Source organism: Pteropus medius, unplaced genomic scaffold (genome assembly GCF_902729225.1).
Source record: "Pteropus medius unplaced genomic scaffold, Ma_sr-lr_union100, whole genome shotgun sequence".
Taxonomy (NCBI): Eukaryota; Metazoa; Chordata; class Mammalia; order Chiroptera; family Pteropodidae; genus Pteropus; species Pteropus medius.
Window position 1 is genome coordinate 47,691 of NW_024351730.1, and position 12,570 is coordinate 60,260.

The 12,570-nt window shown below is 40.1% G+C and overlaps 1 protein-coding gene across 1 annotated transcript in view; it reads left to right on the plus strand.

Annotated features, from left to right (window-relative positions):
• KLB (klotho beta) overlaps window positions 1-12,563 on the plus strand; it is a 35,051-nt gene extending 22,488 nt beyond the window's left edge. The window contains exons 4-5 of the mRNA XM_039844985.1: window positions 2,712-3,855; window positions 8,273-12,563. Of these exons, the coding sequence (XP_039700919.1) occupies window positions 2,712-3,855; window positions 8,273-8,655 (1,527 nt within the window). The 3' untranslated portion in view covers window positions 8,656-12,563. The remainder of the gene's footprint in view (window positions 1-2,711; window positions 3,856-8,272) is intronic.
• The last annotated feature ends 7 nt before the right edge of the window (window positions 12,564-12,570 follow it).

A 12,570-nucleotide genomic window follows, 5' to 3' on the forward strand; every position in this document is an offset into this window, starting at 1 on the left:
TTTATGATCCATTGAAAGGTTGCAGACATCATTACACTTCACCCCAAAATATTTCAGTGTGTCTCCTAAGAATAAGGACATTCTCTTATCTCATTATAATGTCAAACCCATGAAATTTAGTATTGATTTAATATCATCTAACATAAAACTTGTATTCAAACTTTCATAAATGTTCCAAAAATTTCCTTTATATATAAATTTTTTTTAATTTGATCACAAGAATCACACATGGGCTTTCATGTATCTTTAGCCCCCTTTAATTCAGAACAATTTCCCAACTTCATGGTACTGACATTTTTGAAGAGTCCAGAACAGTTGCTTATAGAATACTTCATAGATTTTTCTGATTGTTTCTTAATCAGATTCAGTCAACTATTTCTGGAAATAATATTACATAAATGATGATATATATTTCCCAATACATCACATCAGAAGGCACATATCAGTTTATTTCAATACTGAAGATGTTAAAGTAGTAGTCACTAGATTTCTTGGTTAAGGTGGCATTTGCCAGATCTCTTAATTTTAAGTTACCTTTTCTATTTGTAATGAAGTAATCTGATGGTGATACTTTAGGATCATATAAATATCCTGTTCGCCAACATTTCACCCAATTCTTAACATTGATTCATGAATCTTGCCTGAATTATTACTTTGTAGATTGCAAAATGGCGAATTTCTAATTAAAATATTTCTTCTACGCTTACTAAGTGGTTTCATTTTTTGTTATTTAAGTGTAGTTGGTATACAATATTATAATGGTTATATTAGTTTCAGTTGTACCATATAGTGATTTGACATTTTTATACCTTACAATGTGAACACCCCGCTAAGGTGGTTTCTTATAAGTTCAATGTGTTATAACTCACTGTTTTCATTACTTCATTAGAACTTTTGATGCTCAAATTATCTCAAATTTGGCCAATGGAACTTCTTCAAGCTGTTCCTGTGTCTTTTTTATATTTCCCTTTCAGTTTTCAAGCACCTCCTAATTTTTCTGGCACAAGATGTGCCACATCACCTCATTCTTTTCTTGTCCCAGACAGAAAAAGCCATTTCTCCAAGGAGCCCAGGATCCTCTTAGTGTAGAATAGAATTTTAGAACCAAGCTCTGGGAGCTAGGGTTGAGATTAGGGTGCATCATTTTTAACTAGATCTCTTAGCAGATTATACCCACTTGCTAAGACTAATGCTTTCTGGAGCTTTTTAAAAGACAGACAGATTTTCATTTGATCCTGCCTTACCTTATGGCAGATTGGCTTTTGTAAACACTCTAGTACCGTGATCCTCTGATGTTTCAAGACACTGAAACTGGCCATACAGGCTAGGAAGATTTTACTCAAATAATTATATACAGATTTAACTTCAAGATCACCTGATCAGTGTTCTCTCAGTTTAATGTTCTAGATAACTGGTTGACAGATGGCAAGCAAGCACTGATATGGCTTTGTAATTAGACTATGAAAGATGACACATGAGAAAATTAGAGGGAAAATATTTACCAAAGGTTAATTATCATTTTTCTAGGTGCACTTAACTTCGGCCAGGGGAAGAAAAAATATTTTAAAACAAGTACTTAAAGCATTTTTAAAACTTTTACTTTCTCTTATTAACCTTGAATTTAGAAATGTTTTTCTTAAACTCTTCTAATTTAAACACATGGGCCCAGCAGGCAATTATTGCAACCAGGGAAAAATTAAATCCAAATCATGTCTACCTTATGTTTGTAAAGTACTTTAGAGTTGACAGAGCACTTTGCCAGTCATTGACTCCTCACAGCACACCTGTTAGGTGGGTGCGATTGCTCGTCACTATGTAGAGTTGCCAAGCCTGTTTTAAAGGGGCAGAACTATAACAGGAGTCCAGGGCTGACTCATTGGTGGAGAGGCAGGGGATGAGACATCATTAGATCCAAGAGTCAGCTTGGGAGTTTCTGAGGGGTACTTTTCTGTCCTTTTTGCTCATAAGCCAAGTACCTTACATAAAGAGGGCGTTCAGTATTCTCCTGTTAGATGATTAAATGCTATGTCCTCATAGACACATGGATGGAGAAGAACATAATGATGTACATGTGATAGCACTTGGACTTTTCAAATAGAAAGTGTTAGAGAGTTGCATTCAGCAAATTCATTCCCTATCCCATTTCACTGGCTTCTTTTAGGAACTGTGGCTGGGGTCAATCAGCCTTCTCTAACCCCAAGTGCTGATCTCAGTGAAATCCTCTACAGCTGGAATTTTAACTTTGCCTTCAATTTATGGCAGTGTTTGAAGTCCGTCTTTCATGACTCCCCTCAGCTGAGGCTACCAAGCCCATACCTGATGCATTTGAATAGAATCACATGAGACCCCATGATATGACCTATTTTTAAGGCACGTAAACTGGAAAACAGCTTCTCAGTGTTTTCCTGTAAAGCCGCTTATTTGAAAAGCCAAGCCCTGGGTGTGTTTCTTTCATTTTCTGGTTTCCCTGGAAAATTTCTGGGACCGGAGGGGAGAATAATCAATCAGTCCTTTTCTCTGTCATCACCAGAACAGCTAGAACACACAGGTCATTATGAAGGACATACGCATCATTTATTTCCTGCATCATTTATTTCCTCTATTGTCAGTGAGAGGCAAAATATGATCAGGCCCTTCCCCCTCTCAGATGATATATGCTAAGAGTCTGTCCATCGGGTTGTGCTTTACCTGAATATGCTTGTTTTTCACAGCCGGAATTGGTGGCTTCCTCCCCACAGTTCACTGATCCTCATCTGTATGTGTGGAATGTGACAGGCAACAGACTGTTGCACCCAGTGGAAGGAGTAAGGCTGAAAACACGGCCAGGTCAATGCTCGGATTTTGTCAGCATCAAAAGACAACTTGAGATGTTGGCAAGGATGAAAGTTACCCACTACCGGTTTGCTCTGGACTGGCCCTCAATCCTTCCCACTGGCAACCTGTCCATAGTTAACCGACAAGCTCTGAGGTACTACAGGTGTGTGGTCAGTGAGGGACAGAAATTCAACATCTCCACAATGGTCACGTTGTACTACCCAACTCACGCCCACCTAGGCCTCCCCATGCCGCTACTACAGAGTGGGGGATGGCTGAACCCATCTATGGCCAAGTCCTTCCAAGACTATGCCGGGCTGTGCTTCCAAGAGCTGGGGGACCTGGTGAAGCTCTGGATCACCATCAATGAGCCCAATCGACTGAGTGACATCTACAACCGCACTAGTAACGACACTTACAGGGCAGCACACAACCTGTTAATGGCCCACGCCCTGGCCTGGCATCTCTATGACCAGCAGTATAGGCCAGCGCAGCACGGGGCCGTGTCACTGTCTCTGCACTCAGACTGGGCGGAACCTGCCAACCCCTACGCTGACTCACACTGGCAGGCGGCCGAGCGCTTTCTCCAGTTTGAAATTGCCTGGTTCGCAGAACCCCTCTTCAAGACCGGAGACTACCCATTGGCCATGAGAGAGTACATCGCCTTCAAGAATAGGCACGGGCTGTCGAGCTCCACGCTGCCTCACTTCACCGAGGAGGAAAAGAGGCTGGTCAAGGGCGCTGCCGACTTCTACGCCCTGAACCACTTCACCACCAGGTTTGTGATGCATGCGCGCCAGAATGGCAGCCGCTACGATGCGGACAGGGATGTTCAGTTTCTGCAGGACATCACCTGCCTGAGTTCCCCCACCCGCCTGGCGGTTCTGCCCTGGGGAGAGCGGAAGGTGCTGAGCTGGATCCAGAGGAACTATGGAAATGTGGATGTTTACATCACAGCCAATGGCATCGACGACCAGTCTCTGGAAAATGATGAACTCCGAAAGTACTACTTAGAGAAATACATTCAAGAAGCCTTGAAAGGTGAGTTCAGGGGCCATTTCAAATACAGTGAAGTATGACATTCCCAACTAATATGAACAAAAGAATGAGGGAAATAGGCTAATTAATGACAGTGTTAGCTCATTGTGGAAAATTTGGCAAGTATTTTTTTAAAGAAAAAAAAAATCACCCAAAATCTCACTCCCTCAAACAAGCACCTAGACTTGTGCTTGCTAGACATTTTTACTACAATTGAGCTTATGCTATAATAGTCTTGTGGTCAACATTTTCTTAATATCATATCATAAATGTGTTCCATGTTGTTGAAAGTTCCTTGATGACATTATTTTAATGATTACTTAATATCTTATCACACGGACACATTTCCATGTACTTAACCATTCCTCTAACATTTAATAGTTTTTCTTTTTTCAACTACTAAAAAATAGGTATCTTTGTCTTCATTGCTGATTATCTCTTTAGGATAGATTGCCCAATATGGAATTTAGTCAAATGTTATAAACAGCAGTGTTTGAGAGTACTTATCTCACATACTCTTCCCAGCATTGACTATTATCATTTTTTAATCTTATTTTTAAATGTTCATGATTGTCTTGTTGAAACAGCAAAAAGTCCCTAGAAATTTATTCGCTTGACAAATGTTTATTGAACTTCTAATATGGGCAAAAACTGTCCTCGGCTCTATATCACCACTGAAAAAAATAATGATTACTGTCCTTATGGAGCTTATATTTTTGTGGGATAAGTCAACAAACAGATAAGATATAGTGTCAGAGGTGAAAAGGTTTATGGAGAAAAAACAGAGTAGGGAAGAGGGTGCCCAGGGTTGGGGATAGGAGAGTGGTTACAATTCTAAAAGGAGTGGTTAGGGAAGTCTTCGAAGATCTGGAGAAGTGAGGCAGCAAACCAGTGCAGTTATCTGAAGTGTTCCAGGTGAGTGAATAGCAAGTGCAAAAACCCTGACATGGGAGCATGCCTGGCCTGAGGATCAGGAAGGAGGTCAGAGTGGTTAGAAAAGAATTAGGAAGGAGTGAAGTAAGAAGATGAGGCCAAGGAAATAAAGAAGAGGCAGATCAGGTAGCGCTTGGTAGGCCATTTTAAGAACTGTGGCTCTTACTCTGGGTGAGATAGAAAGGTTCTGGAAAGTTTCAAATCAAAGGGTGACATGATCTAACTTAATGCTTTAAAACAATCACTCCGGCTGCTCTTTTTGTGAATACACTGTGATAAACAAAAACTTTTGAGGCTGAAAGCTTTTCTGAAAATGTTTATTGAGCCACATGCTAGCCAGAAAAAAAGAACTAGGTCCTGGGGCATGCAGCCTGACCCATCAGTAGCATGGCTAAATGGAAAGACAAACATGTCCACTGGAATTTTTATTCAACGGGTTTGAGGGAAGAAAGACGTTGTTTTGAAAGAATTTATATTGGCCGTAGATAAAGAGGGGTGGGGAGATTAAGTGGAGACAGTTCTGAGGTAGGTACATAGTCCATGAGGAAGTATTTGTTGCTTCTGGATTGGTGTGGGCAACAGTCTGGAAAGTTCATACATAAGCAGAATGTGTTAGAGTCTGGTGATGGGCTTTTAGATGAGTTGAAATAGCTCCCTGGAAGTTTGTTTGTTTTGGGCTCTGTTAACTGATTAATTCCTTGTCTCTTCTTCCCATTGTTGGGCTGTAATTTAATTTAGTACATCTCAATTTTTTTTTCTTGTCAACTCTAATGGAGCAAAACAGAAATATGGGAAGTTGAGCTAGTCTAAGTAAGAAATAATGGTGGATTGGATCACTTTATTAAGAGTGGAGTCTCTGGCTTGGGACACATTCGCCCCAGCTAATGTCAGAGAGACCAGAGAGCACAGGATTGAGGGCAGCTCAGAATGAGCAGGGTGGAGAGGAGTGAGGAAGGAGGAGTGGGGGGCTGGAACAGACACTGAACAAGTGTGGCTCTGAACAAGGGAGTTCAAAACACCAGGCTCCCGACATAGGGCTGTTCTGATGGGGACAGCCTCCTTCCCTGGCGAAAGAGGTACCCTTAGGATAGACGAGCCATCCTAAGCGTCCCATCAGGTGCCTCCTCCCTGGTGACCCCGAGCCCCCGGCTCCCTGGCGGCACAAAACCAGCACAAAGCCAGCCTTACCTGCGCACTGACGGGAGAACCCAAGCTGGAGGAGTGGGTGGCTGAGTGGTAGTGGGAGAGATTGTCGCTTCGCCGGGGAGACGCTGCTGTAGCAGGAGTATGAGTCATAGTCAGCATTGAAGCAGAACAAAGCCGGAGCAAGGGCGGAGGGGCAAAGGCAGGTAGGAGCTGTGGGACAGAGCTGGGTAGGAGCGTGGTCACTGCTTGCTGGCTGTGCAGCTGCCATTGCCAACACCAGCTCTATCTCAACTTATAGGATGCGTGCTACGGAAGAGGTTGTAGTACAAGCCACAACCAGTTTTTATAACGAATAAGCCCAGTGACATCATGGTACAACCATCCCAGCACTGAAGGGGTGACGCACTGGCCAGGGCCTCTACGGCCTCCTTGCCACCTCTGCCACCTTCGCCACCTTCATAGCTACCTGTCCCCTGAAATACCTGTTTTGTGGTTCCCTTATGAGAACTTAGCAATCTGAGTCTTAGGGGTGTTGTGGACACCAAAACTTGAGGATGGCCCCCCAAAGGACTGCAGGGAACAGCCCTGGAAACCTGCTGACCCAGATGTCCTAATACAGACATCCTGTGTAAAGGAAGGAATAACATTAACTGCTCACTGGCTACAGTCAACACAGAGGGTACAGTGCGCAGCGAGGCAGGGGTCTTGGCCAGGGGTGGGGAGGTGGGAAAGGCGGAGAACTTGAGCAAACATTTGCAATTGGTTCAATGCAGACCCTTGCTCCTGGGGTGGGGTGGAGGTGCCTTTTAACCAGTGTACAGAAACCGAGAAACAGTTCTGAGGCTTAGGCATAGGAGAAACAGCCCTGAGGGCTTAAGCCTTGGACCTCAAAGGTCTGACTCTTCACTCTCATTCCCAGTTTTAGACCTAATTCGGTGCAAACTGTGGAAGCATACCTTCACTTGCCTCAAACAATACTAGGACTGTTACTGCATTTGGAAGCCAAAAGTTGGGGGATCCAAAATAAGAGCATACGATAACCTATTTCATCTATAATGCTGGGTAAAATTTTTAAGAAAGAAAGGTGCACTTTTCCCCCTGGGGCATAGACGAGGATGGTGTTACTGTTAACCAATAAACATTGTGCAGAACCTCCAAGAGTAGAGATGGTGAAAAGTGGCTGAATTCTGGATATTGAAGGTTGTCAACAGGATTGGATATAAGGTGAGAGAAGAGTGAAAGATGATTTCAACATTTTGGTTTGAGTTACTAAAAGAAGTGGCCATTTACCATGTTGGGGGAGACTGACAGGCACAAGTTTTTGGAGTTGTTGTACAGGTTGTTTGAGATGTCTATTTAGACCTCCAGTTAGAGATGTCAAGTAGGCTAACAGATACAAGAATCTCAAGTTCAGAGAAGCCTGGGGCTGAGATACAAACTGGGGACTCAAGAGCAAATAGACGGTATTTTTAAAACAGGGCTTGATGAAATCATGGAGCAAGCATAGTGAAGGGGGCTGAGCCCTAGGACAATTCAATATTCAGAAGTCAGAGATGAGAAATCAGCTAAAAAGACTGAACAGGAGCCAGTGCTATAAAAGATAACTAGAGGGAGATGTTCAATCAAGGGAGGTAGTTGTTTTTGCTTTGTAAGATACCAAGTTACAGCCATGTTTATATGGAAATGACCCACTAGAGAGGGCAAATTAACAGGAGAGAAGAGTGGGGAGAACAGATGGAGCAATGTCCTTAAGGAGACGAGAAAAACTGTAAGTGACGGTGTAAATGAAGGTCGAGAATGGACAGGTCATCCATAGCAAGTAAGAGAGAAGGCAGAATGAGTACAGATACCAGTAGGTGGGTAGATGTGACTGGAGATTGAAGAAATGCCCTGTGTATTTTGGATTTCCAGTGAAGTAGGAAGGTCATCACTTTAAAGCAAGGATGGGAGAGGAGGTCGTTTGAGGACATGGAAAAAGTGTGACGTGGTCCAGGAGAGTGATTTGGGGAAACCAAGTATGGTTATTGGGCCATACCAAGGGCACATTTTTCTGCATGTGACCCTATGAACAAAACGATAGTCCTTTTACCGTCATGGCTCCAATTCTTAAATTTGCTTCCTGCCTCCCCTCTTCCTCACTCCAAATGTTTTTTATCAATCATTTATAGATCAAAGTTTTACTTCAAATTTTAACCTAAATTACACACACTCTTTCTTTATATCATTATAAAATGCCAAAAAAAGACCTTTAATGAAAATCACTTTTGTGGGCATGAGTGAAAACAATTCTTATTCATTTTAGTCCATTTGTGATTAATAATGTTCATTTGATATTTTTCAGCATACCTGGTTGATAAAGTCAAAATCAAAGGCTATTATGCATTCAAACTCACTGAAGAAAAATCTAAACCCAGATTTGGATTCTACACATCCGATTTCAAAGCTAAATCTTCAACTAAGTTTTACAACAAACTGATCAGCAACAGTGGCTTCCCATCTATGAATAGTCTTGGATGCAGTCAGACTCAAAGGAACACAGAGTGTACTGCGTGCTTAGTTCTTGTGCAGAAGAAACCATTGATATTCTTTGGTTGTTGCTTCTTCTCCACCTTGGTTCTTTTATCAATTATCATTTTTCATAAGCGAAAGAGAAGAAAATTTTGGAAAGCAAAGAACTTACAACACATACCATTAAAGAAAGGCCACAAGAGAGTTCTTGGCTGAACTGGCCCCATTTTTGTCTGCACGACAGAAAGTTTAAAAATTCACTCCAGTTCCATATACCAGTAACTTACAGAGGATATACCTATATCATAGAAAGAAGACAATTTGATATTTGTGGTAGCCAAGGTGATGACAATCAATGTCTCTCTCTACTACGTGGTTCAAATGAATTTTCCCTTAGGTGTTGACTATTGACATCAGTGAATTCAGTTCTTGGATCTACAGATAAAGGCTTCACCTAGGAGCTGCTTCCTGTCATTACTCTCTAACTATCTTTTATAAATACTTATAGCTACTTATATAAAAGAAATTGTTTTTGAAAAACAGACTCCATAGCAAACATTTAAATCTCTTCTTAACACTGGATAGTCAGTGATACAGTCTGTGACTTCAAACAAGGTGCTTTTCCCCTTTAGTCAGTGGTTCTCAAACAGAAAGAAAAAAACATAACAGGGTTAAGTAGTGCTTGCCTATAGGCAGTTACAGCACAGACTCTTAAGCATATCATCAATCTCTTAGTTTGACTCAATAGAAATAAAAATTGTCAAGCATTTATAAAGCATCTAATTTTGAGGTCTTTTATCAGATCTGATTTTTTAAAAAGTAACATGTTCACTTCCACTCCACAACTCATCTCGTGGAAAGATAATATTAAGGAGAACTAGACCCAAATGCCTGTGAAGATAGAGTAGTCACTCAACCTCACAGTACGGCATCTTTCTTAGACAAATCGACATTTTTTCCTCACTTGATTCTTATAAGGTAACAAAATCAGACCTAGCATACTTAGAAAAATTAAACATTCTAAAAAGTTGTGGTTTTATCATTAGACAAGAAGCCATTTTATTCCATAAGACTTGCTCTCTCCTAAGAAGCTTCACTGTTCTGACACCATATGCATAGATGCCCTCACATGTAAATGCAGCTGTAGTATCTGTACCTAGCAAATGTGACTCTCTGGATGCAATTCAGAAAGTTGATGGTCTGAACGAGTTAAAACTGTTTTTTACATTGCACTTTTTGAAGCTGGGATTAAGTAAATTCTTAAATCTGAACTTGAAGAGTCTGACTCTTAAACTCTATTCTTAAGATCTGTTTAGTGTATTCTAACCACTGGAGGAAGAAACCTTGAATGTAAACCTATTTATACCAACTGTTTTCTTTAATCAACACTTAAAATAACCCATTACACACAGTAACTAGTCACTGTCTACCATCTCCAGAAATTTTAGACTCTTTAAAATCAAAAGAAAAGCTCTTTGGTTCAAAAAAGCCTTAGTAGGAAACAATACCCTGAATTCAAGCAATTGTGATTGTTTCCCATGTCCACTTAAGCCAAATTTCATACATGAGATTCTTGTTGATAATAGCAATGTTTTAAAGATACTGCAAAGAGATAACAATCGGTCAATTCAAATAAATGCAAAAGGAATGAGAAATCAATTTGCTATTTGGCTGGCCAAATACTACAATTTTGCTTCTCTCCTTGCCCCCACTGCATCCACTCCAACAGTGGCTCTTTCCAAGAGAGACTTTGCAAGTAATTTTTGATATTTTCTTTGAGAAATAAATAGGCCTGAGGCTATACATGATTACAATATCTGGCCAACTTTTTAATACATGAACTATGTGGAAAGACTCGTTTTAAATAATCCCTTGGCTTGTTTTTCCCCTTTGTGCCACATGGCTTCACTGACCCAAGCTCCAATGAATATTCTTTAGGAATTATCAGTTAAATACCTCATTACCAACTTTTTAAGATCTCTGTAACATCCAACCTTCTGAAAAAGAAATGCATATTCAGCCATAACAAAATTTGGAATTTAGTTTTGCTTTTCTAGTCTTTATTTTGTATTTATGGTTTACGAGTCCATAACCATCGTTTTTTAAATGTCTCTACATTTAGAGCTTAAACTTAAAACTTAGGTCCTCTTTTTTCAAACTTGTCTTGCCATAAACTCCCAAATACTAAAGTCCCAAACCCAAAGCTTACACAGTTCTCCCTTTCTGCCACTTAGGAATTATTTTACTAGTTTTTAAGCCATCACCATTCAAAAATCCTTAGGTAAATACTCTGGCCCATGATCAATTATACTATTCAGGTTTATCTTAAACATTTAAAAATCATAAAAGGTCAGCAAGAAACTGTTGATAGCTTTTGACAGGGTAAGAGTTTTAGAATTTAAGTTTTTGAGTTTTGTTGAAAAAACATCTTAAAATCTAATTAACTTATGTTACATTTTATGTATTAAATATAACCTTGTCATTCACTAACAAGACTTGCTGTCCCAACACTGCCTCCCTTCCATCCTCCCAAGATGTGTGACACTGGATTCTTTTTGATTTTCTCAAAATGTAGACTCCTACACCTCAAAGTTGGGGAAATAACACAAATGCTTATTTAAAGACATGGAAGACATCTCTGGAGAGAACTATATTTTCATTTACCACACTCAAGTTATTAAATGGAAATCACTCCTTAGCTACAACCAACCTCCAATAGTCATCTCCTGTGAAGGTCTCACCCAGAATACCAACCCACTTTACTCATGGAAATCACATTTACTCCCACAGCTGCTACTACCACCTGTAGACTGACTCTCAATACCTCTAAGCTCCTGTGATAGTCATTTGAAAATTTCTTCCTCACATTTAGCTTTGAAATCCTGTCAAAACCTTCCAAAACATCTCTTCCAGTCTCACTGCTATTACTGTCTTGGGTCTTTATAACTTGAAACTTTATAACTTGAAAGAGTATAGTTCTCTTCCATGTCTTTAAATATGCATTTGTGTCCCTGGCAATCTGGGTACCATTCATTTGGCAAATAGCTATGTGCGCCAAGCACTATTCCAGGTATTTAAAAAAAAAAAATCGCACCCTCATGAAGGTTACATTCTAACAGCCAAAAAAGCATATAATATAAAACAAAGTAAATTATAAATATTACATTATAAATGCTATGGACACTAACAAGTAGGATAACAGTATACTAGGATACAGGTATAGAGTGAGCACAAGGTGGTCAAGGTGGGCTTCACTGAATACATTTGACTAGAATGGAAGTGGCCACTCCAAAGAGAAGTGACAACTGGAAGGCTTAGAGGCAGCGATACTGATAAACAGGAAGGTCAGTTCAGTCAGTATAGTCAGAAAAGTTAGCAGAGAGCAGTTTGGAAAAAAAGCATTCTGGCTGCTGCTGAGAACATGGGGAAAGAAGGAGCAAAGGTTACCAGTTACAAGGCTAGTACACTAATCCACGTAAAATATACAGGGCTTTTTGTTTCATTGCTACATTATGAAAAATTTCAAAACTTTATCAACAATATAGTGAATCCTCATTCAGCTTCAACAAATAAATTTATGAGTAACTTGTTTCACCGACAATCCCATACAATGCCTACCCCAACTCCACCTCAAATACCTCAAAGCAAATCCTATATCACTCCATCCATTTCTTAAAAACTTATAATCATCAAGCCAAAGATTATATATTTAATGTATAACACTAGAATTAAGAGATTATGGGAAGATTATCAGTTTTTAAAAATATCAAGGACTAGGACATGGGAGTAAATGGCTGAGGCAGGATAAAGAATAACATTGAGAAGATCCTGGACTACAACAACCACATATTCACAAACATAAATTAACGCCATCTTCCAATACTTGCTAAGGCTGTGTCCTTTGTTCCACTTCCCAGCTGCTTTTTCATAAAGTTACTGGTATACACGAATGACTCAGGCACACTTGCCTCACAAATATTCAAATTCACGCCTCTGTGAAATCAGAACACCCCCCAACTCTGCATCCAATAAACAACTAGTGCTGCCTGTCACTGGTACCATATTCTTCTTGCCTGAAATACCCAATATTCCTTCTAAAACCAGATTCAATTCTCTTCTCCCATGAAGTCT